Raw genomic sequence first — 25,328 nt, 5'->3', positions numbered from 1 at the left:
GCAGCAGCAGGATCCTACGTGAAAGGAGAGCCTTTGCTGCTGAGCGTCGGCCGGCTCCGTTACACCGTACCTCCATGTCCTTGGCCAGCAGCTCTGCGTATCTATCGTAGATGCGCTTGAGCTTGTCGGCCATGTGGCTCTGGCTCTTCTGCCGGATGCAGAGCTTGTTGTAGACCCTGCTGCCCAGGTCCCTGGCCAGGATGAGCAGGGACTCCCCATTAGGAGGCAGGCTGCACAGACCCTGAGGGAGACCGGGAGCAGATGGAGCAGTGATAAATACATACAAAGACACAAGAATGGGGAAAGTGTCCTGCTGTCAGCCGGTCATTCTCACCTGCAGCATTATATCCACATACTCCCTGTCTTCCAGCAGACACAGGTAGGGGTACACGTTCAGCTTCCAGTACTTCATGCCACTGTTAGCCAACATCAGCTTACTCTCCCTCAGAGCATTCAGGAGTGCTTTGTGCCAGTGTGAGCGGAGATCGTCCAGCTGCTCTCTCTGAGACAAGGACAACAGCATCCAGTGTATATCTGACAGCTAGAATTAGATATGTTTTTAGGATTTGCACTTTTTAATAATAAGGAATCCATGTACCATGGTGACTGCCTACTGAAATTTTAATTCAGATTGGTGTGAACTGTGCCATTGTGTAGATGGTGACCATTAAAGTACAATTACAGGTACGAAGAAGTTAAAGCTCAAAGAGAGGAGGTGAGAAAGAAGGTGAGAGAGAATGAATGAGACAAAAGACCCAGGGACAGGGAGAGAGAGAGAGAGAGGGGGGGGGGGGGGGGGGGGGAAGGGGGTGGAGAGGAGAAAGAGACAGAAAGAGAGTGAAGAGGAAACAGCCTTGAGTTTAAAAGTGGGTCATAGATTCATCCAGAGGACCTTTTTCCTGCCGCCAGGAGGGCAGTCTGACGGCACAGAGCTGACAAGCTGGCCTGTGGTAGTGAAGGTGACTCACAATATTCTCAGCAGGGCTCCATTAGAATACATTATTATACCTTTCCTCCGGATGTAAATGTTGCATGACCACCCGGGATCTTCCACTAGTTCAATTCTGACACACTGTCAGGAGACGCTGAGCAAGTTTAAACTGTAAATGCCAGCACAGAAGCCTCTTGCATTCCTTGAGAAGTTTCACACCTGGCTTGAATACATAACTTTCAACCTCTGTAATGAAGATTTAAATGAAACTTTTCTCAGAGTAGAAGAACTAACTGGAATTAGCGTACACATTCTTGAAAAAAGGCCAAAACATTAGGTCTATGAGACTGAACAAGGACATGTCTGTGGATGACATACCATTTTGGCCATACGCTCAGTGACAGGTTTGAGGGCCTCCACAGACTCAATGGTGACGGTGTCTGCCTGCTCCATGGCCAGCTGGCGGCCGAATCTCTCCTGCAGCTCCGCCAGGCTAAAGTCCAGTTTAGGATACTCAACACTGTCCCTCTGAAACACAGAAAATATGTAGCGCGCACAGTCAGGCTAGGGGGCAGAATGAACATTAGGGTTCACACTGATTACTCCACCGTCTCAATGGGTGTCACATCACCAAATTGGATATTAGCTCAAAATTACATGACAAACATACAATTTTACCATGGCAGCCCTGATCCCAACTAGTTAGCTAGTAAACTGATTAGTTGGTTGGTGATCCCTATGGGAGTTAAATACATGAAACCTTGTGAAATCATACTATTGTTCTTTAAATGAAACCATTTAAAGATCAATAATAACAATGAATTTTTTAAAAAATGTCTCCAATTGGCTCATAATAGCATCACTTTCTTATTGGTAGCCAAACATTTTGACACCTTGATGGGGAAATCCTTTGATTCTAATGGAACATTTCTGCAATTTTTTAAAGATGATAAACAATAAAATTCAAGTAATAATAAGCATCTCTTTAAAAGTATACATCCACAAAGAATATAGGCTAATATATGACGTCCTTTTGCATGGATCACTTAATAATGCATGACTAGCACAATGGTCACCGTTTTTTTCTCATGCAAACTGACTAGGTACATGTATGTGTAATGGTAAATGTAAAATACTGATAATTCATACATAACAGTCCTTTGTTACGTAGGATCCTTATTGCTTGCACTAATATAATTTCCTTAAAGTCATAAGTTTGCAGCTCCCACTTTCTCCAACCCTCCAGTTAAAACATGGACCATTGTCTATGCCACCATAACTCCATAACACAAACTAATTGTTATGGATCTTGGCAAGAGTTATGATGATGAAGAAAGCACAACATCAAAACCACTCTTTTCTCTACAATCACAGAGACTGAAAAATGTAGGAGAGCAGAGGCAATCGATGGCTTGTCTGCCTCCGGTTTTGGTGAGAGAAGTCAGTGCGTGCATGTTCTCAGCCTTGCCCTGGCAAAGAGTGGGTGTGATCTGAATAATGACAGAGTACAGTGAGGGGAGGGCTTCTGTCAGGTCAGGATGTGCTTGGGAGTCTGGAACACAGAAGACTGCCACGCACAGCGCATTATCAGCTCCTGATCAATACGACAGGCTCAGGAAGAAAATTAAAGGCAATACCTGACTCACTGTGGAAACCGTAATAAGGAAATGAGCTTACTTATTCTTCATAAAAATGATTTGTTACTTACCACACATTCAGAATTCTCTAACTCTACATCTATTATAGTATTATATCTGACTCAACCGACTCAGCTGTTTAAACAGTGTTGGGACCAATGTTTAGAATAACTCTATAGTATAGTATAATGTCCAAATTACTGAAGCCAATTAACACTTTACTCATACTGCTTAACACATATGTGAAGCACATCTGTTTCTACTTCTTCTTTTAGATTTTTTAAATCTAATCTAGATTTTTACTTCTCAAAAGATTTTTAAAAATTATCTGGAGGCACCTCTGTTGAGAATCTCTTACACACACACACTCGCAGTTCTCACACATGCATGGCAAATCCACCCCCACTCCGCCCCGGTGGGTGGCTTAATTACATCTGCAGGTAAATGGACGCTAGTGGGTCCACTGCGCTTTTCCCACTGGGTCAACTGACTGTGACGAGAATGTGGAGAGCATGTGGGCAAACAGCAGAACCAAACAACAGCTTTAATTAATGTGGGAGAAAAACCAGGAGTATGCACCATTGTGCTGACTGGAGCTAATTAAACAGAAATGCCTCTGTGGAGTGAAGTGCTCAGTTTTAGTTTTAAGTATACTAAGGACTTGGCTAACAGCCACAGGAGGGCCCCTGATAACTTCATTAGACATTTACAGCTTTTTTTGGTCAAACAGAGTGCCATTTTTGTGGTACCGAATGGTTTTGCCTGTTGTCATTTATTATTTAACAGGCTTGTGGTCCGCAGGCCGTTTTTCTGGTTATTATCATTGAATACATCAAAGGATGTTTTCACACTGGGGCTGGATACTCACAATAAACACTCAACTCCAGCAGTGTTGGAAAAAAAGCTCTGCATACTGCAAGCACCGCAGAGCTGTAGACAATGGCCCACGGCTTTGTTTGCCTAACATTATTTTAGCTTGCTGTGGCTTTTTATTCTCCACTATTAAGGCCATCTTTTATAGCTATATTGTCTGCAAGAAACACACCATAAAAATTGTCCATTTGCTAACTGCATATTTAGTCATGTATTTTATGTTAATGGGACTTGCTTAATTTTACTGCTGATTTGGCAGCTGTGCTAACCCGCTAGCAACTGAAGAAATGTTTATATGAAATAAATAGTGTTAACTATCTTCCTGGCTCAGTTTGAAAAGAAATCCAGCCAAAAGTGTTGTTTATTTGTCCTGGTAAAATCAAAGGCATTGCTAATAATACCACGCAAGTTAGAAACTTTGACTCGCGAGTAGGCTTCTCCTATATGACTGGGCCAGCAAATATGGCTTTCCATACTGAGAGAACCTATTTCATGGCTAAGTGGAGTTGAGTTGATGTGGTGCACTGAGGCACTATTAACTTTGGAGACACTGGAGGAGACGGATATTAGACGTGTCCTCAGAGAAAGCGGCATGGAAGGCAGCCAAAGTAAAGCAAAAGGTTATGCAGGGCATAAATCATCAGGGTGAAGACAAGTCCATCATGGTGCAGACTGTGCAGCCTTCTGAATGCTGTATTACAGGCTCTTCAGGCAGACCACGTTTCAGTGACTCCACCAATGCTTACACATCAAACTCATTTCTACGCATCCTACAATGACTTCATGCTTTGCCTTGTATTCTCTAAACTATCCTCTGGGCTACATAACATATGCCCTAACAAGCTGATCCAATCACTTCATAGGGGGTCAGGTGAGAGTCAGAGAACTGCAACACATGCTCTGTGCGTCTCTTTATAGTATTTCGATTATACTACCTTTCCTTCAGGTCGTATAACTGAAGGTATAACTTTACTGTAAGGCTGTATCTGTTTTTGACACTTATGATATTATTTGACAATACTGGATTTCGTGACTGCTGCAGTTCCACACGCGTGCTGTCCAAGTCGGGCAGACAGATGGAGAGACAAACAGACGGAGAAGGGCTCACCTGCGTGTGCACGTGTCCTTGCGGGCCTGGTGACAGGCCTGGGTAATGGGGGGTGGGAGCGGTGCCGTGCGGGGCTCAGCTCTGAGAGGAGTGGCGGTAATGGTGCTGAGGTGGCAGCTGAGGCCTGTCTCCCTCTCTCTCCCTCTCTCCCCCTCTCCCTCTCTCCCTCTCTCCCTCTCTCCCTCTCTCTCTCTCTCTCTCTCTCTCTCTCTCTCTCTCTCTCTCTCTGGGGGCCCCTTGGCAGTCCACAGCTTCAGCGGCGACGGGGACCAGGAAGAGCGCGGCTGACAGAAACGCAGCACCAGCAACAGCCTCGGGAGGACGCGCCAACGCGCTCCTGTCCGCCCGCGCTAAAAGGGCAGGGAGACGGGCCGCGGGGCCCTCGCCACACTGACCAAGCAAAAACTCACTGACAGAACTCTGACTTTTCAGCTTAGCGTTAACATTTCAAGAGGCAAGCATTTGGCGCTGGTTTTAGGAGCGCACTCACTCAACCATGCTGCTGTCCGGCTGAATTTAGAGGGAGGTCTCTGGCACGATAAATTTCTGAGTAAAGCGAGGGGGGATATTGATCACTAAAACCAAAAATGTTTTGGCAAGAAACTTCTGTTTTATTGCCTTCAGTCTCGTCGCCTTCAAGAAGGTAGGAAAGTGGGTTCTCGTGCAATTAATTAGCAAACTGGGATCAGCAGAACAGAAGGTTCTGTTCTATAGAAATGATACCTCCAAGATGACGCAGCATACAAAGTAATAAAATCATTCTTTTGGTTATTTAACTAAAAACTGTGAGTAATGTCAGTGCTTGGAAGTAAAGGAAATAAACAAGTTGAGTCTCCAGATAAAAAATTTCTGATATTTTAAGCATCACTAAAAATTCATCACTAAATTCATTAACTTAATACTTACTAATCTACGTCCTTCTCTCATGTCACTACATAAAGAGATGAATGTTAATCTATCTGCTGAAGACCAAATAAGCCATCTTGTCTTGGAATAAACCATCTTGAAAGTCAATGCACCATACAGTAAGTAGTGTGGAACTTTTAGTGGCCTGCTTAACGTGTACCCAGGTTCAAAGTGTTCTACTTACTGCGGCATATTCAGGGCATACTAGATTATCCTCTCTGGTTACAAATGCATTTTCACAGACATTATTAATGGCAGCCTATATATTAGCAACTCCCCCCAAAGAAACCCCAAAAAGCATAAGCTAAAAAACAAATGAGCTCAAACGTATTGCATAGCTTGCTAAAATACAACTCCTGTAGATCCCTGCTAATGAGCCGAGTGAAAAAGGCAAGCAGCTCATTCTGACGATAGTGTTCACGGGGACTAAAAATAACCAGGAGGCCTATCGTATGAGGAGTGACAATCATATCGCTCGCACGGGCCGTTTGTGCCACCCTCAGCAGCTCTTTTGAGTTAGCCGGTCTCCTGCCCGCGTCTCCTCCCTGATACCGCGCCTCCTTTGGCTCTGGCCCTCACTTTCCGATTTTAAGCCCCCGGGCTTCCCTGCTGTTGCTTTCAACAGAGCAACCTGTTAAACCTATTACATCCCTGTGCAAAATCGTAAAACAGACTTTCAATTTATGACGGTTCTGCGGAGCCGTTCTGAGAATTCTGTCTCAGCAGCAGCTCTGCCAGCGTCGTGTTAGCATCGTTGTTATCCTGTTAAGATATCCTGAAGGCACTTTTTTCAATTTACACGCAATTACGGTCCTGCTTCAACAAATAAACACGCATCTACACATGTCACCGTGCTCCTATTTCTTATCATCAGCTGTAGTAAAAGAGAATACCTACGCTGCATATCAGAATATACATCAGATGCAGAACATTTAGCAAAATACTGGTGAGCAAATGCTTTTAACAGCAGGCTAAAACCAGGTAATGAGAGATCCAAATCTCTATCAAAGACACGAGACACTGAAACCACGGTATAGTTGAAGTTAGTTTTAACAAGTACAGTCAATACATGGAACGTTCAAGGTCTTACACTGGAGCCTTGACCTGGCACAGAGACAGCAGCCCCAGCAGAGGAGGGGTGAGAGGGCAGAGACAGGCACAGGAGCAGGAGAGGGGCGGGTCAGTGCCGTACCTCACTGTAAAAGTCTTTAACCAGAGGTGAAGAGCAGATCTTGGGTTCCGAGTCCATGCTGGGCTGGAAGTCGGGCTCCACAGCGTGGATGGCCTTCAGCACCATCTCGCGCTCGTCCTGCCGGAACATGCACTGGCGGAAGAGATCGTCCAGGGACAGCCCGTTCTCCACCAGCTGCTGCAGACATCTGTGGAGAGAGGGAAGAGGCCCTGAGACCGGCCCATCTGGGACACAGGACAAAGGGAGAGACCCGGTGTACAGTGTCTACATTTACAGTACGATCGCTACCCTGGAGTGCTTACTTTTCACTCCCATTTCACACCCTTGATGTAATTTAATGTCTCTACCTGCAAGGGTCAAAGGACAGATTTGAGCATTCATTCCAAATGACATCAACCGAAGTCCAGTCTGTCTCAAGACACTGTACGTGTCTAGATCCAACCACGCCTACAAATGGCATGTTCTGGCATTTAACTCTCTGGGTTTGCGGTTGTGGCAGTGCACAGTGATATGTCCTACAGACGGCTGCACTACACAGCGCAGCGTCTACCCGAATGAAACTGCTCGCGCTATGTGCCCTCCAAGACCGGCCTGCTCCAGCGCGCATGGCAACAGTGAGCGCAGACAGTGACAGGAATACTGATGCTGAAAAGCAGCTCATAAATCAGCCAGAAGTAAGGCCATCTTATTCAGAATGGAGGAGATGGAGAGCTCCGGCTATGAAAATGAGCCACGCGTACACGCAACCCGCAGGCAGCTGTGTCTACCTTAGCTGCCAGTTATTCACGCACCTATGTGCTTACAGACGGAGAAGGTTAACATTCACATCAGCTGACAGGGAAGCGTGCAGCCGTACGTGCCATGTGTGGGGTGTGTAATTTCGGCGGTTTCTAACGCAACAGGCCCTGCCTGTGGCAGGAGGCAGCACTGGTCTTGTGTATTAGCAGTGCCCTCCAGTGGGACTCGGGGGGAACTGCAGGTGGAGAGGAGGGGTGGGGGAATCTCGTCATCATTCTCTGAAAATGAGAGAACATTCCCTTGCCCTCCACACCTTTCACCAGACAGTGATTAAATAACACTCCAGTAATTACTTTCTGAAGGAAATCCTGTTTTAATGCCTGAGCCCCTCTGACGCAGATACAATTAGCAGCTGTGTTGCAGACTCAATATCAATTCATAATTTATGAAGCACATATCAATCCAAAATTATGTCTTTTGTCCCTTTGGACAGGTGTATGTAATCTATCTATGGTGTAGATGATCAATAAGATACATAATGTACATATAATAATAATTTTTTTAATAAATGCAAATGAACTGAATTTACAGTATATACACAAATCCACTGGACTGTGAAGGAGATGGTCTGGATTGTATTGTAACATCTTGCAGGTGACTGCTTCTATTATGAACATGTGTGCGCTCATCTCTCCATTCTGCCAAGCCGGTGCCTGCTCCTTTTAAAAGAAAGACATTAGCTCCCCCCCCCCCCCCCCAGTGAACAAAGCGTGGAGGAGAGAGGATGCATGACATGGCCTGCTGATGACAAAGTGCAGAGCAATGCAACAGAGAGAGACGGAGAGCAGACAGGAAAGGCAGGCATGCGCTGTGGCACAGATTTAAAGGGCACAGGGGGAGAGCGGGCTGGAACACAGCCATTTCAGCAGTGGGCAAACGACAGAGAAGGAGAGACAGTGTGAGGGAGAGAGAGGGAGAGAGGGAAAGAGAGGGAGAGAGAGAGAGGGAGAGAGAGAGGGAGGGAAAGAGAGTGAGAGAGAGAGAGGGAGAGAGAGAGAGGGAGAGAGAGAGAGGGAGGGAAAGAGAGGGAGAGAGAGAGAGGGAGGGAAAGAGAGGGGGACAGAGAGAGGGAGGGAAAGAGAGGGAGAGAGAGAAGGAGAGGGAGGGAGAGAGAGGGGGACAGAGAGAGGGAGGGAAAGAGAGGGAGAGAGAGAGGGGGAGGGAAAGAGAGGGAGAGAGAGAGGGAGGGAAAGAGAGGGAGAGAGAGAGAGGGAGGGAAAGAGAGGGAGAGAGAGAGGGAGAGGGAGGGAGAGAGAGGGGGACAGAGAGAGGGAGGGAAGAGGGAGAGAGAGGGGGACAGAGAGAGGGAGGGAAAGAGAGGGAGAGAGAGAGAGGGAGAGAGAGAGGGGGACAGAGAGAGGGAGAAAGAGTGGGATTGAGAGAGGAAGGAAAGAAAGAGGGAGTGAGAAGGAGAGAGGGAAGGAAAGAGACAGTGAGAGAAAAGGGAAGAGTGAGAGAGAAAGAGAGAGAGAGTGAGAGAGAGTTCTGCAAGACTAAACTGTGGGCAAGAAGACACCACCGCAGAATGACAATGTCATCGGTATCACCTTACAATGATCGATTCGCCCGGCACTGCCCCCACCCTGTGCTGTGCCCCCTGTGTTGTCATTGGGTTGTGCCGTCACCTTCAAGAACAAGATAATCTGGCGTGGGGGGAGGGAGTGTGGGCATGCTCCAATTTGAGGGACCTCTCCACATCTCTGCAGATTCTTTAGCACAGACCCTCCAGACTGCCCCATATCCAGCGTCAATGCTACTGCATCACCCATCGACACACAAGTCCTATACTAGAGGACAGCGCACAGTGCCGTCCTGCCGAGCCACGCGGGCTAGGAAACCTGCTCTTCCACGGTTTATGTCTCTCCTAATGCCCTGCGTAGAATCCAGCAATTCTGGAAGGCTGGCAGATAAAAGTAATGTCACACAGCAGACCAGGAATGGTCATCCTATTGAATAAGTTTCTTTCATGGATTCTGATATTTCCTTCAAATGAAATTTACATAAATTCTGAAAAGAATGAAAATATGGGAAGTAAAATAAGTAAAAAACACAACTTCGTAGGTGCCAGTGTACAGTGTACGTAGGTGTACTTTAAGGTCCCATGAAACTGCCTTCCCCAGCCCACAAAAATATATTTACCGTAGAGAAGAAAACAAAGTGGGAAAAAAATTTAAAAATCATGAATGGATGATGATGCTGCAGACAGAAGATTGTACCATTCATCAAAATGCCCCAGTTTGGGTTCCACACCCATGACAATTATACTGACAATCAATACCTCCACTTTCCCATTTAATGACCTTGCAAGAAGTGGACTGGGAAAAAAAGACTGTGTGTCTTCGCGCCCACTCTATTATCTACTGTGCAATACATCACAACCTGTCAGCTTCTGATCAATAGTGTTTAAACAGGGAGCTTGCCACACCCTCTCCTGTAAAGCCAAAAAAATAGCAAGCTGCAGTCTGAACATAAAACGTGTACGAATATGTGCAGCCGTACATAACCAACCTTATCGTGACTTATTTGAGGAATAGAAGATTTCATTCACATAAAGGGACACGGTCTGCTGGGGGCTATTGATCTTATATGTGACCCAGTTTTTCCTGGAAGTCATCCTACGATGTGCGCACGGATGAACAGTCCCCCGTCGCCTGATTATCCAGTGGGAGATGAAAGGCGAGGAAAACAAATAGTGTTTTCCGCGTGCAGGCAGAGGCACCCCCGCCAGGAAGCCAAACTGACAAATACCTGAGATGCAGAGATTTCTATTTCTGTCTGGATGCCCACGACCGGCTCCTGTGGGAGCGGGATCCGCTTCGGGCTCCGCTCTACAATAAACCTCCTGGGGTGGAAGGAGCTCAGTAACAGCTCATGTATAGAGTTACCTGTGGATGATGCAACCGTGGGGGCTTTGTTGTCTTTCTGTCTCATTTTTTGGTTTTCTGTTGTTGTTAAATGACCCGCCCGCAAATAATGGAATCTGTGTTCTCGGGTTTCGGACAGGAAACATCCAGCACCATGTCAATGATGGATACTATGAGCCCCGCTCTCAAGCGGTGTCATATCCATCTCCCAGGGGAAGGCACCAGGCCCAAGCACAAACTGCACTTATCAAACTCCCAGCACAGAAATGAACAGACAGTAGATCAAACAAAGACAAAGATCACAGGGTCAGTTGACAGCATGACACACCATATATCCCACTGTTTTAAGCGAGCGTGCAGTTGCACAATATACACTATATGGACAAAAGTAGTTGGCCACACCTGTTTTTCAGGGGTTGGGCTAGGCCCCTTATCTCCAGTGAAGGGCAATCTTAATGCTTCAGCATACCAAGACATTTTGGACAATGCTATGCTTCCAACTTTGGGGCAACAGTTTGGGGAAGGCCCTTTTCTATTCCAACATGACTGCGCCCCAGTGCACAAAGCAAAGACTATAAAGACATGGTTTGATGAGTTCGGTGTGGAAGAAATTGACTGGCCCGCACAGAGCCCTGACCTCAACCCCATCGAGCACCTTTGGGATGAACTGGAACGGAGATTGCGAGCCAGGCCTTCTCGTCCAACATCAGTGCCTGACCTCATAAATGCTCTACAGAATGAATGGGCAGAAATTCCCACAGAAACACTCCAAAATCTTGTGGAAAGCCTTCCAAGAAGAGTGGAAGCTGTTATAGCTGCAAAAGGGGGACCAACTCCATATTAAAGTATATGTATTTGAATACAATGTCATTACAATGTAATGGTCAGGTGTCCGAATACTTTTGTCCATATAGTGTATCTGGTACTCTGTTTGCAAACATTGAGGCCAAATCATGGAATCAGCAAATTGCTAAGATTGTGGTATTATGAATTACTAATGAATTACTAATGAATAACAAATTAAAATTTCAAAGTTTAACAAAGGACATGTCCACACACTTAGAAAAAATAAATAAATAAACACACCTGCCAGATTCGTGCCAACACTTGACGATAAATTAATACGATGCACAATTACACTACAGTGTCGCTTCTGGGGGCCTGAACACTTTCTCTCAGTGCTGACACATTAGTATTTATACAGCAATTACACTTCTCATTCCCTTAGTAGTAGCCTCTCTGGGAAAAACGAAAATATCAATCACAATAACTTTGGCATCTGAAACCCACTGAACGTGTCTCTTGTCTCCGCGCTCAGCGATTGCTCCAGATAAAATCTAGGGCATTCATTAGGATGAGTCTGCTGCGTGAGAGCTGTAGGTGAGCTGCAGGGATGTTTAATGTGAGGCAGTATGGTAAATGTCATGTCATAAATCTAAGGCTTGATCCACCCCATGCAGACAGAGACGCAGCTGCTCCTGCATACCTGATTAATACTACTCAAACAGAGGTGGCTTTCTGAGGATGCCCTACATACTACTCAAAAACACTGCTGCACTGAGAGGCGGGGGGGTGGAGAAGCCTAATGGCACCCAATGGCATCGTTATCTAAGGGAACCGTAGGTGGCTCATTTGTATTACATTTTTGATGGTTGTGGATTGTTTGGTGCTTGTTAAAGGCAGTGACTAAAACACATATGAGACAATGGTCACAGATCTACTGTAAGCACCACTTCAAGAGCCTATTTTATACCTCTATATCTGTCGACCTCCAGGTAAACCAAGCATCAAATTAAAAGTCCCTCATCATTAAGAGGGAATGTATGGTGTTACGCATTATGTTCCTATTTACATTTAGCCTGTTTCAGAGAGCAAAACAAATGCCACAACATCAAATTAATAGTCATTATTTTAAAGTGCTGTAATCATCTCAGTTAAATTTCTCTCTTTGTGTATTTGATGTATTTTTGTTTACAAATTAATTAAATGTTAATCCGTAATGTGACTTTGCGTGATTAAATTCTTTATCTCTGAAAATCTCTTCAGAGATGCCTGACTGACTTGCTCGTGTAATGAACATTAGACATTTATTTCAAGCAGAGATATTTTGTCTGTATAACCAGTAAGGGCTCTGCGATCAAATATATATCAGCCAAAAGTTTGCCATTTACTCCAAACTGGAGGTTGCAAATGTAAATCCAGTAAAGGCCACTGCAACATGGCATGGCCTTAATTATGTAAACTGACAAAACAAAAATAAAAAACCTACATTTTGAAAAACTCTTCTACCTTTCCATCCCCCATTAGAATGTGATTAATAAACACCTTTGTTAATTCAGCTGAAAATCACTGATACTAACCCTATAATCATTTAATATTAAATTTAGAGCTTCAAACACAATGCTTGTCGTATGGAGAAAGTATCTGAAAATTAAACCCAGGTAATGCACTTAGTTACGCATGCCATGCACACACTACTAATCAGAGTTTAATGCAGTCAAAAGCAAGCCACATGCACACACTGTCAGTGTGTTCGCTGTAATGTGAAAGAGAAATTCCATACGGCTTCTTTTGCATGCTGTATCACACAGCCCAAAATAACACAAGCCGTGAATTTTGTTCTGTTGTGAAACTGTGACAAACACTACAGAATGGGGTGAAGGTTGTAGAATATTGATTGATTTGATTGCTCTCCCACAACCATGTAAGGTTGCACACAGCACTTTAATATCTCCTAACATTTGTGTGGCTAGAGGTGCTGATTTAAACCTTTATTCTCTGCAAGACCTGGAGATGCAGACATGAGCTACACAGTGACACGGTGCAGCTCAATACTGAAGTGGGCAAGTGAGCATGTTCATTAAAGCACTGATGTATCCAACTACCTACCACAAAACCCCTGATTTTGTCAAAAAGCAGATTTAAACATATTATATATATAGATGGCTTTCTGGATGATTATAAGACTGAAACTACACTCAAACACTAATGTAACTGTGTTCAGTAACCATGATGCAGCTAAGCAGTACTTTGATGATTGTTTTCATAGTTTTGCAGCAAGCCTCCACACAGGGAACGTCAAACAGCATGCACTCACACAAAAATGTACATATTCATCAGCACCATATTTCACTGTGAATAGCTAGCATGTAGGGGCACACTAAGGAATATTGAACCTCTGACACTATTGGAATGGATTCTGTGACAGGTATACACTAGGGTCCAAAATTATTGGGACACCTGGGCATTTTGTGGTTAAGTGTGGTCCCAATAATTTTAGACCCAAGTGTACCTGCAGAACTTCAAATAAAATCTAAAAATTCAGGCCAGGTGTAGCTGAATATGGCCACGGAGAAGATAGTATTATCTAGGCATGCAATGGATGCATTAAGCATCTGAATGTTCAGTGAGCTCAGCATAAACTAATTTAACTTCCCTTAGGACTAATGTGCAGGTCAGAGTAAGATATGCACCGAACCGCTAATTTTCAGCATGTGCATGATAATGTTCTTATCAGTATGCTGCAAACTGTACAGTTTTCATCACTAAAATCTATATGGTTCCAGTTATAAATATATACCATAAGGAGCCAAATAAATTCATGTATTTGAATATATGACTATAATAAAATGTTTGGTGAAACAATCACACCTACAGATGGGCTTGACATGTTTTATGTTAGCTGAAATCCTGGTTATTTAGTGTTCACTCTGATCACCAAGTCAAATTGCTCAGTAATGTTCTATGAGCTCAGAGTGAACCCAACTGGGAATCCCATTTGATACACTGTACGTAATGAGCTGCATTCTACAATATATTACACTAGGCCTACATTACACTCAGCACTCTGTGAGTTACTCCTCAGTGATCAAACCATTAATGTGCCCGCTGTGTAAAGGGGGCTCTATGGTTGCTGCCCACACTGCTCTAATAGGCTGCAAAACGGATTCTTGGTCACATTATGATTGGCACTGTACTGCTATCATAATGTTTACAAGAATGATGAATGCTGGACCTGTCCAATAAATCCCTTTCCATGAGGTTTATTTTTTTGATAAGTGCCCTTTAACATTCCTTTGTGCAATGTTACATTGTGGATGGGAAGGCCAGAAAACCAGACCATTGGGGAGTTTGTGCATCCAGAGGTGACCTCTGGCCAATCTCCTTTACTGCTGCTGCAGTATCACAGTGATGATGTCACCCGGAGGACCAGCTCCAGGCCGGCCTCTGCCGTAGATACCCACCTCTTTCTGACTGACAACTGCCTTTCCATTTCCATCACTTTCAAGCATGAATCACCACTGAGCGCATTATTTCGCACATTATTATGCCCCCGTTTTGTTCCCAGTTGCTGCAGGTGAGAAAACCTCACCCTTGTTTTTGGAGCATCTCAAAGACCTGAGGCGGGAGGGGAGTGAGTCACTATGCTGCAGCCTGCCTGGTAAAGCTGAGTTTCACCCTCCAGAGAAATAGGCTTCTCCCCACTACCGCCGCATGAGTCAACAACAGAAAGGCGGCACGCAACTGCGGCCTGTGCAGAACCTCAGAGACGCACTGGACTCTCAAGGAATGTTTACCGATTTGCGGGGGCACAGAAACGGTGCATGAAAAAAGTGTCCTCTGCCTTAAGAGTTTTCCTTCAGACTACTTCATCCATTCAGTTGCTGTGGTGATAACAACAACAGCCCCAGAGCACGGGTGGTGAACACCCCTGATCTGTCCTCCTCTTGTAATGCAGGCCCACTTAAGGTAGTGATTCTGCACCAAGACTCAAAGGCCGTCTCTCTGCAGAGTGTGGCTACAAGGTGAGCACTCCACAAGGCCACCTCGAACAATAATGTCAAGAATGCCTTTCAAAGCCAGGCTCCTGAGAACAATCTGTAACAGAATGTACTCTTCTATGTGTGTGTGGGAATGAGGCTGTGGTGCACAATATAGAGGAAGACGAGAAAGAAACAGCTGACTGCCCTTGCATCTGCTTGCATCTGACTGTCGAATCAAACCAACGGGGTCCAGGCAGAATGTCTCAGAAAATCTGGTGAACACATATGGCTCTGAAGTTGGCAGGAAAAAAAATCTTATTTTATAGCAAAGAAACGAAAGGTTTGTCAGGGATAGCGCACTTTGGACTAAAATACTATAATGGCTTTTATAGGAGAGCTAGCATTAAGGTTTGATTGGGAAAAAATACTGTATGATTTGCAGAACTGGAACAGATGGGGAATTTTGGGTCTCCTAAGTGTCTAAGATGGGATGACAAACGCATGCTCTCAAACACTCAATCATCAGCTGGGCACAATGCTGACACTGAAAAATAAAGGACTAAAATATGATGCCACTCCTTCATGATCCAGAGGCAGAAACAGGTGCGGCAGTGGATCAAAGCAAAGACTGCAACTGACACCTAGTGGAAAAGAATGGCACTTTCCCACCATCAGTGGGTCAGCTGTACATCCTCCTCACAGTGGGCTGAATAAAGTGGTCGTTGTATGTTTGATCATACACGCTGCTAATTTCTGTCCATTACACCTTCTGTTTTACACATTCCAATCCTTTACGTTCTCAGGTGACAGGACATATTTCTCCTCATCTTGTCTCTGTGTTCGCTGGACTTGGACAAGGCTATACTTCTCTTGTTTTTAGAACAATCTTTTTGGTTTGCTTCAAACAAAGGCAATACTTCTTGCTTCACTCACCTCAAATTGCAAACAAAAATAGGTTTCCAGGTGAATTCATGCATATCGATTAGGAACTGCCACAATGCTATCAATCACAAATTACAAATATCAATTACAAAAATAAACCATACTGAAAATGAGGTCTTCAGACATGTAGGTGATTGGAAATGACAACAAATGAAATGTGGACTCTACTTGAATGAATTCAGTGACATAGCAGTTTGAGGCATAGACTAGCGGGACAGAGCCAAACCCCATTTGCAATCCCATTCTTTCATATCTGCTCCGTTTCCACAAACATGCTGCCAGTGTTAATCATAACAAAATTAACAGGTGAAAAGGCTGATGGCCTTGTCAGAATGAACAGAGAACACAAAGGCATGATGTTGATAAATTCCATACAGTGTCCTTTAAATAAATAAGGGAATAAGGGAATATACGCGTTTCAGATGTCTTTAGGTAGGCCTATACATAAAGCAGGGTTTCTCAACCTTTCCTTTAACAACAGAAACTTGAGCATTGACAGCACTTATCCAAATAATAAAAAAACAACTGCCTTTCATGTAATTTTTAATGATCTGCAGTCCTCACAGCAACCAGAAATAGTTTTAAGTTCAACAATCCCACCTCCACACCTTAGCAGGACCATGTAAACACCACTGGCCAGATACGCAGGTCCCCCTACCACAAGAACGCACAAACCATGCAGAGATGGTGAACGGTTGTGACTGTCTTATGCATTCCTACAAATGGCAGCCCCAGTGTGGACTGACAGTTGAACACCCACACAACACAGGAGAGGAAAAAGACAGAACGTATGAAGTCCATCACAATGCTGTGTGGCTACTGCATGGTACGCTTACTGAGCACACGCTTGTCTACATCTGACTGAGCCTGCAGTGTCTCCATATCTCATTATTTCTGATTCAAAATGGCAGAGGGGAGTCTGAGCTGTAGCTCAGTCTACTTTTATAAATGAAGGATAGTCGGTTTGGTAATCATATTCACCATATTATATATGAGAGAAAACTAATACTCATACAGGTCTTTCAACTGACTCAGGAACAGCTGTTATGATAAACCGTTTTAAGTACAGGCACCTCTAAACTTAGTCCCATGTACACAGGAAACATGCAAAATGACAGTAAATCTGCTATATGGCCAAATCTAGCCACTCAGTATTGTGACCCTTTTGTTGGTAGTTCTAGAAAATTATCGGTAACTAGTATTATCCTAGTGAAAAATCACTATATTTCTACATCAAAGTGTATTTTTGCATTGAATACCTTGGTACAACAGACATCGCCCTCATACAGTGGCAGATTGCGAGCAATTGTGAGCTAGTATTTATAGCTACAGTCAGCTTGCTAGTTTTCTCACTTTTGAAGGATCATTGTTTGCTATTTGATTTCATTAGCCCTCTGGCTAACACTGTCCAGCTTCACTTCTTATGAGGAACAAATGGACCGGCTGCTTTGAAGTTGCAGAGGCATCAGCATCACACTCCTCTACAGTTTTTTTAAAGGGGGCCGTGGCCCACTGAGCTAAATCTTTTGTGGATATATTCACCTTGTGACCAGAAATGGCATCTAATATAATGCCAATATTTTTTAAAAAATAATAAAATAATATGAAAAATACAATGATGCATTCCAAGACTTCATAAAAGAAATAACATCAAGTATGCCTTAAACAAGAAATACACATTTACTTAATCAATATACCTTAGTAAAGATTAAATAACTCACATTTTTCTTGAAGCTATCATTGTAGTTGCTGTCTTAGCTACAACTGTTAAAGTTACTATAGCATATATTGCTATGTTTTCACCTCTTTTGTTGTATTTAAAATGGTTTTCAGTTTCAGATGTACTTCACTTCACTATCACAATTTTGTCCTCTGTATGATGTGCATTTTAGTGTCTTGAGAAGTTGATGTATGTGCCATCTTTTGCCCAGTATAGACGCTAACAGTCATATTAGATGGCTATTTGGGTGCCAGAGTAATTTAATCACTATTATTAGTAAGAAATGGCAAAGAGAATTTTTACACAGGAACTAGTTATTTAAAATGAAAAGTCTTAAATTAGTTGGCATTTGATCATTTTTAGGCACACAACATTCAAAGACACAAAAACACCCAGTAGCAGGCAGTGACACCCATGCTAAAACAGACCGGGGTTGTGAATCACAGCCTGGGATAATACAGTAGCATTGGAGGGTGGGGTGAAGGCTGGGAGGCGGACCTACCTGCTGATGATGCGCGGGGAACAGTTGGGATTGCGCCCCATGCACTCCAGGGCAGCAGCGTAGGAGCCGAGATTGGGCTTCAGCCCAGCTTCTTCCACCAGCACAAACAGGCGGCCAATCTGGTTCACAGAGCCCTGAGGTTCACAGACAAGAGGGACACTGATAAACACACTTTCCGTGTATCTCTCGCTTCTATCCAAACGGCAGCCTTTTCCCCATAGCTTGTTTAAGCATGTCTATTTGTGCTGAGTAGAAAACGCTTCAGCTAAAATTAGGGGTGCCCTAAAAAAACAGACCACATGTGAACAGCTAACAGTCATGTACCGTGAAACTGGTTGCATAATATATGGAATATTTTTCCTTAAAGTCATAACTTAATTCAAAATACAACACTGTACTTCCATTATGAGTAAAGATGAACTCTTTTAATGCTGTGTAGGTTTGTACTTAAGAGGTTTTGGTTGAAAGTCTCATAAAAAGCAGGGAGAATATACACAAGATCATGGGGGAATGTAAGGGGCAAATCATTACGAATACTGAGCAGGCAAAGTCTTCTTTCAGTTATTTCTCCTGCTTTCAGAAACAGTATATACATCATGCATCATTAAGTTACAGAGTTAACAGAAAAAAAAGATTATTTTGCTTTTCCCCAAAGAACAAGCACCACTGATGGTGCAGAACATTTGAGCTGGTGGCTTAAGCACCTGGGGGAAGCAAGCACTACAGAAACTTTGCACATTTAGGACTGGGGTGAGCATCTACTTTTTGCACAATGGGAACAATGTCTCAGCAGGAGTAAGCCCTCACGGAAGGTGAGAAGGCCTTCTGCAGACACCTGAAGCGACTCCTTTTGTGTGTACGGGGCTGACGGGAGCTTCGACTCACCCTCTTGGCCCACACCCTCATCATGACGTTGTAGAGACCGATGGAGAGCAGCTTGCGCCGGGACAGCTGGTGGTGGTGAGCGAGCAGGCAGCGCTGTGCGCGCTCCACGTCCCCAGCAAACACACAGGCCTCCACGTAGCTGCGCACGTTGAGCTGCGCGTCCCCGTAGCGGTTCCCCTCCCTGTCCTCCAGCAGCTTCACAGGGCTGGCGGAGCTCCACTGATTCAGCTCTACATCCAGCTCCTCCACCTCAGCCAGCGCGTCTTCCCTGGAAAAGGCGTCGGACGACACAGCGGGACCCAAACTCTTAGGGAGCTCCTGGGTCAAGGCATCCTTGGAGGAAGCAGCAGGTCTCGGCGCATCCGATTTGGGCAACGCCTTGGCTCCCTTCGTGGTGGGTTTTGTGCTCACGGCCGTGCTTAGAGTCTTTGGACTGGATTTAATGACTTTGATCTTCGCCGGCTTCTCTGAAGATTTCGGCTGGTGCTGCAGTACCTTTTTTGTCTTACTCTTCTCCCTGTTCAGTTTTTCCATCCATCGGGTTGTTTGGGTTTTTGGGGGCTGAGGGTCAGTGCCCCCTCCCTTCTTGCTGGCCTGACCCTTCACTGAAGGTGCACCTTTCCCAGACTGGGGGAATTTGACAAATTGCACTTCTGTGTGCTTGACGTCTAGAACAACGTCAGACTGTAGCTGCTGGATCCGGGCTTCCAGCACTGAGGAAGGAGAAAACAGAGATATACACAAAAGCTTAAAGTTTCTTTCAGATTCAGCAAACACCATCTGCTGAGGAGGAGACACAATTGCCCAAAGCAGGGGACGTTAACTTTGTATGCATAATGAAGGCTACAGAACTGTAATGTCATCAAACATGAAAGTCTTGTTATGAGTTCTAAGTTGGTATACAGACACACAGACACTTCCAATACATATACATACGGTTTTTGACAGATTTTCTCCAGAAACTCTTTTCAAAAAGATTTCATTATTGTGTTGAAATCTGTTGATACACTGAATAAACATGATCACATTTTAAAACATTACATAAAAAAAACATTCCTACAATAAGTCAAGTCAAGATGCTGTGTTTTTTTTATTTCTATCTGCTCACATTCCACATAAGTGCTATACATATAACCATAAAATCCAATACATTAAAATTACAGACATTTCAGTTTGTCCTGTAACAGACAGATAACTCCAGGGTAACGAGGAAAAATCGACAAAACTGAATAGTACCATCCAGCAACTGTGACTGCTCCCATAATCGTTTCTTGCCATCCTCTTTCTTTGGGATAAGAGCTGAATAGTTTCTCCGGTATATTGTCCAGGGAGTCTCTGTGGACACATAATAGGCAAATTCCATTTTTGTCTTCACCATCCAATGTCAAACGTCATGTGGGATAATGCAAGACACAAAAATGTCGCACAGGTCTAGAACTGCGCTATCTATACTACCATAAAAGGAATAATTCATTCCGAACTGTCTGTTGAGATAAAGTAGTGTTAGATGTTAACGCCGGACAACCAGCTAGCTGTTTCAGACGACCTGGCATGCTGTAGATGCCATGTGCAGACAAGGTTCACAACGGTAGCCAGATACAGTAAAACGTACAAGCCACTAAATAGCAAATATCGACGCAAAGCAGCTAGCTAGTTAAACAGATACATATTAAAAGTTCTTTTTAAACTTGGCTTGCTAGACAGCTAACACCTCTAGCAGTTAGGCTAATTAACGATTGCCCAATATATTACCGCCAGTATTAACCCCACAGTAATTATCAAGTGATCTTTTATTTTCATTTCATATAACCTGTATAATCTCCCATCCTACATCTACAGTCAAACGTCGAACCTTACAAATATACTTCAATGCCAAGTAAGGGTCAGAAGTAAGGGTCTAGGCTTTCAAGCTCAGGTGCTTTTCTAGAACTAGCACAGGCTAGCTAGCCAACTAACTCGCAAGAAATGTATGCAGGAATGATACAACATACCACCAATTCGCCTCTGGTTGTCATTCCGTATTCTGAGACAGACGTGGCATTGGTCTGCATACAATAGATGCTTAACACTTCTTTCAAACAACAGGCGACCAGTCCGACATTTAGGAAAGGCACACAGTCTCAACAGGGACATGTTGACATGAGTGTCCAGAACGTGAGTTACCGCACTACCACTTGCAGACACTGGGCTGCCATTTTGCGCCAGACAAAGTTGGTCGAACGCAGATATTCAAACATAGTCTCGGCTAGATGAACACAGATAAATCCAACAACGTGACTGGCATTTTCAGTTTTCTATGCGATAAATGTTCCTCCATGAGTTGTTTTCGCTACGCAGATACCAGTGAATTATAAGGTAAATTGGAAACTACTGGCAATGCTGTCTTTAATATGTACTGAGCGACCTACCTGAGCTACCTGTAGATAATATATTACGGCACTTAATTTGAAAGAATACATAACCATACAAATAAGTTTCTCCAGTTTAATTGAGTCCAGTTTTCCCAGTTCCAGTTCCAGACCTAGTGCGTATGATTTTTAAATTTTTTTTTGTATTTACTTATTTATTTCTTTAACCAGATGTACTCTTAAATTAGGTGTGATTCAGTCGGTAAATTGAATACTGACCTGGGTTCCACATAGTCTGACAGAAGTTCACCATTAGTACTATTTATGTGTGCTACTTAAAAGCAATAGTAATAACAACTAATACTGACTAGCCTGACCTAAAATTTACAGTTTAGGGTTAACAATTACCTGAACAACTGATTAAGCTTCATTAGCCTAAAAAATGCAGCTGTCTTATTGTCAAAAATACCAAGAATAGACATATTTAGTTTATCTGTTATTTCCACAAACGAACCTCCAAGGACAGCTTTCAGCAGGTTTTCAGCAGACTACATGTTGGTTAAAAGCTCAATCACATTCAAATAAATTAAAGTAGTCAGAGTAAAAAAAAAAAAAAAAGCTTGGGAATACACTGCTCTCATGGCTGTTCAGAAAATATTACTTGATTTGAATAAGAATGCAACTTGAGATAAATCAGGTGTTCACTGTTTTATTCTTGTTCATTTCATTCTTTCTATTGATGAACGGAAATATCCTTGGGAGTCTGCCTGCATGATTACCTGTAGGTGGCAGACTTACCTAATTTGTATGTTTCTGTGGGTCCGTATGCACACATCCAGTCACTTTGAAAGAGCGTTAAATCTCAAACCAGCTCTGTTTTCATGCCATTCTTTATCTTACATTTTCATTGCCTAATTTCATTGGCAAATGAAGTGCACTAAATCATATCAGAGGAGAGAAGTCTGCCACTTTGGCAACATCTACCTGTGAAGCATCATCACACTGCATTTTCCAGGTCAAGGAGGTGAGCGGGCACCTGAATTCTGACTTCCTGCAATAAGTTAACTTTTTTTTTTAGGTGTTTAGGTGGCTATCAACCAGTAAATTTGTTTTTATTTTTAAGGAGATGTTATACTTTGTAAGTGGCCAGTTGAAACAGACAATGATTTCTTGTTTATGTTCTTCTGCTGAAACCTGTCAGATTGACATGATGTAAATTCAGTTTAGCATTAGTTTTTGTTTTTATTCAACTAATATCTTTGTCCTTGCAACATTTTCCTCCCTGGGGCATACTGTACTTAAAAAAGAACTGATGAAAGAAATAATTGAGGAGATTGACTCGGCAATTATTCCTCAAGAATGTACAAGGCAGCACAGTTACTACATTCAAGACTAATTGTCAAACAAGTATTTCATGCATTCACATTTTTCTGAATATGTTTTGGAGATTAAAATTGCTTGTTTATCACTAATATATAAGGAAACATGTTAAATAATGCAATTCTGTCAGTGTGACTTTTCAAATGAGCTGATGCTCATTCAGTTCAGAAGGAAAATTAATCCAGTTGGTAAAGATGTATTCAGTCAGAAATTATGTTATGGTTAATTAAATATATCCGTATTGAACAGTGCAGGTCTCACACTTGGTCTCAGTGGAAAGATGCTCTTACAGCCATAAATTACTTGTATTTTGCTGTGTGACCATTTATGGAAAATGGATGATTAACACTACACGTAGGGAAAAGATATCAAATAAATCTATTCTGTTCCCTTATCTTAATGACATTTTACTTGACAGTGACTTTATACATGAAAAGTCAATTTTATAAGAGGATAAATGGACAGGACAGTTTGATTAACAACCTTTTATTAATTCTGATGAATATTCACATATTCAGAATCACTATTACTTTTCTCCCCCAGTTTTTCTTGTTTTTCCTCAACCCTTTACTATTTTAACAAGGGCACATTTTTTCCCAAGAAAAAAATACTGTCCGGTTCTTTGTTTGCCAACATATTGAGATTCACATGACCTTGAACTGAAATTACATACATTAGTCCCTACCCATCTTTTTAGTGAAGATGTTGTTAAAATAAAGTGTGTGAATTCAAACGGGTTTATGCGTTAGTTCATGATTTAGTAATATTCAAGCACCATTTCAGTTTGAAAACATGAAGACGCCCATATGAGCATGTACATGGTTCAACTGATATTCTCCTTCATGATGGGCACAGTGGGTCAGTTTTTGAACCTCGATGGGAAATTTTGATTAAAAACCTCAGTTTTATATGTACTACCTTCTCCCCTACAGAAGGTATGCCATGGTATGCCTCTACCATGTCATCTAGTGGTAACTGTTCATATTGTTGCCAGTCATCTCAAGAACTGATCAGCACAGGAGTAGTAACTGAAAGGTTGTTGGTTTGATTCCTTGCTGGGGCGCTGCCGTTGTACCCTTGGGTAAGGTACTTACCAGCAATTGTGTCAGTAAATATCCAGTTGTATGTATATATCTGTAACTATATGTAAATTGCTCTGGATAAGAGCATTTGCTAAATGACAATAATGTAATGTAGCATACTTTAAAAAGATGCATCGAAATGTGCTTTTCTGACCTGACCTGGCATTATTCTTCGGGTGTTTTTTTATTCATGGGAGAAAAAGTTGTATTTGAGAGTTTTAGGTGCACTTCTTGACTTTTGGATGAATGTAATCACCCAGGCCTTAACAAGGCTGTAATGTTTTTGGACAGCAGTAACAAATACCACATTGAGATCAAAGAATGTGACTCACCTGTCACAGAGTGCATGTGTGTAGCAGGGCTCTTTTCACTTCAACAGAAGTGCTTCCACTTATACTGAGTAGTTTACGATGGCATTCATGAAATAGGAATGTTTGCTCGAGATAGGGTCTGACTCACATTATTTCACACAAGTTTTGGTTTTATAAAAAAGTCAACTAAAACGTAAAATATGCATATTGTATAGTGGTAACAGATCACTGGGCTTTAATGTGATGTAATGTAACTGCAGTGCATCAGACATATTTCCAGCCTCTTGCTACAGGTACAATGCAGAATATAGAATACTTGGTTGAAGTGCTGATCACAATAATAATCGTATTTTAATTATGACATATTATAGCAATAGATGCTGACAGTAAATATTGTTGACCAAACAAAATAACATGCATATATTACTACTAGTAGTAGCAATAGCAGTAGAAGTAGCCAGTAGTAATGGCATTATTAAATTGAAATAGTTGAGTGGAAATAATTTCAGTCTCTCCAGTGGTGATTGGTGACAGTTTCCATCCTTCAGGTCTGCCCATACCATTGTCATCATAGAAAAATACCTCTAATGCATAGATCATTACCACATTCCGCTGTGAAAACCATGAAGATTGGCAGACATAACACACTTAAAGGGGGTCAGAAATTCTGAAGGAGACCCAGTCATTAAGAGAGAAAGAAAGAAAGAAAGAAAGAAACTAACCAGTCACAGCATATAATACCCTGTGATAATTATATGAATGTTCATTGACTTCAACTTCGAAAGTTACTCCATGAACAGTTTTCTAAATGGGATGTTGTGACATATTTGAATGCCATGCATGGTCATGTTCAGGGGTAAGTGTGTAGAAAACTGGAAAAACCTGTTAGCTGATGAGCATGGCAGGAAAGGGGTATATCATGTGTGCTTGTGCCATGTCATTCCGCTTACAGCTTTCATTTGTATGTCACCAGCCCAACAAGAACATATGCAAGACCATTATTCGTGAGAAAACTTCATGAGAACTAGAGTCATATTGAACTTTTTTCCCAGTTATGGTAAGAGAATGGTGACCTTTAACTTTCAG

At 42.8% G+C, this 25,328-nt stretch overlaps 1 protein-coding gene across 1 annotated transcript in view; it reads right to left on the bottom strand.

The window, feature by feature from the left end:
• polrmt (polymerase (RNA) mitochondrial (DNA directed)) overlaps positions 1-21,304 on the bottom strand; it is a 49,080-nt gene extending 27,776 nt beyond the window's left edge. Inside the window, exons 1-8 of the mRNA XM_036521317.1 lie at positions 21,113-21,304; positions 20,358-20,456; positions 19,122-19,834; positions 18,237-18,370; positions 6,648-6,834; positions 1,310-1,459; positions 335-502; positions 71-241 (exon numbers count right to left, since the gene is read on the bottom strand). Of these exons, the coding sequence (XP_036377210.1) occupies positions 71-241; positions 335-502; positions 1,310-1,459; positions 6,648-6,834; positions 18,237-18,370; positions 19,122-19,834; positions 20,358-20,456; positions 21,113-21,254 (1,764 nt within the window). The 5' untranslated portion in view covers positions 21,255-21,304. The remainder of the gene's footprint in view (positions 1-70; positions 242-334; positions 503-1,309; positions 1,460-6,647; positions 6,835-18,236; positions 18,371-19,121; positions 19,835-20,357; positions 20,457-21,112) is intronic.
• Between the last annotated feature and the right edge of the window lie 4,024 nt (positions 21,305-25,328).

The sequence above is a fragment of the Megalops cyprinoides genome, chromosome 2, assembly GCF_013368585.1.
Source record: "Megalops cyprinoides isolate fMegCyp1 chromosome 2, fMegCyp1.pri, whole genome shotgun sequence".
Taxonomy (NCBI): domain Eukaryota; kingdom Metazoa; phylum Chordata; class Actinopteri; order Elopiformes; family Megalopidae; genus Megalops; species Megalops cyprinoides.
The sequence above is the reverse complement of the archived record's forward strand: the minus strand, read 5'-3'. Positions and strand labels throughout refer to the sequence as shown.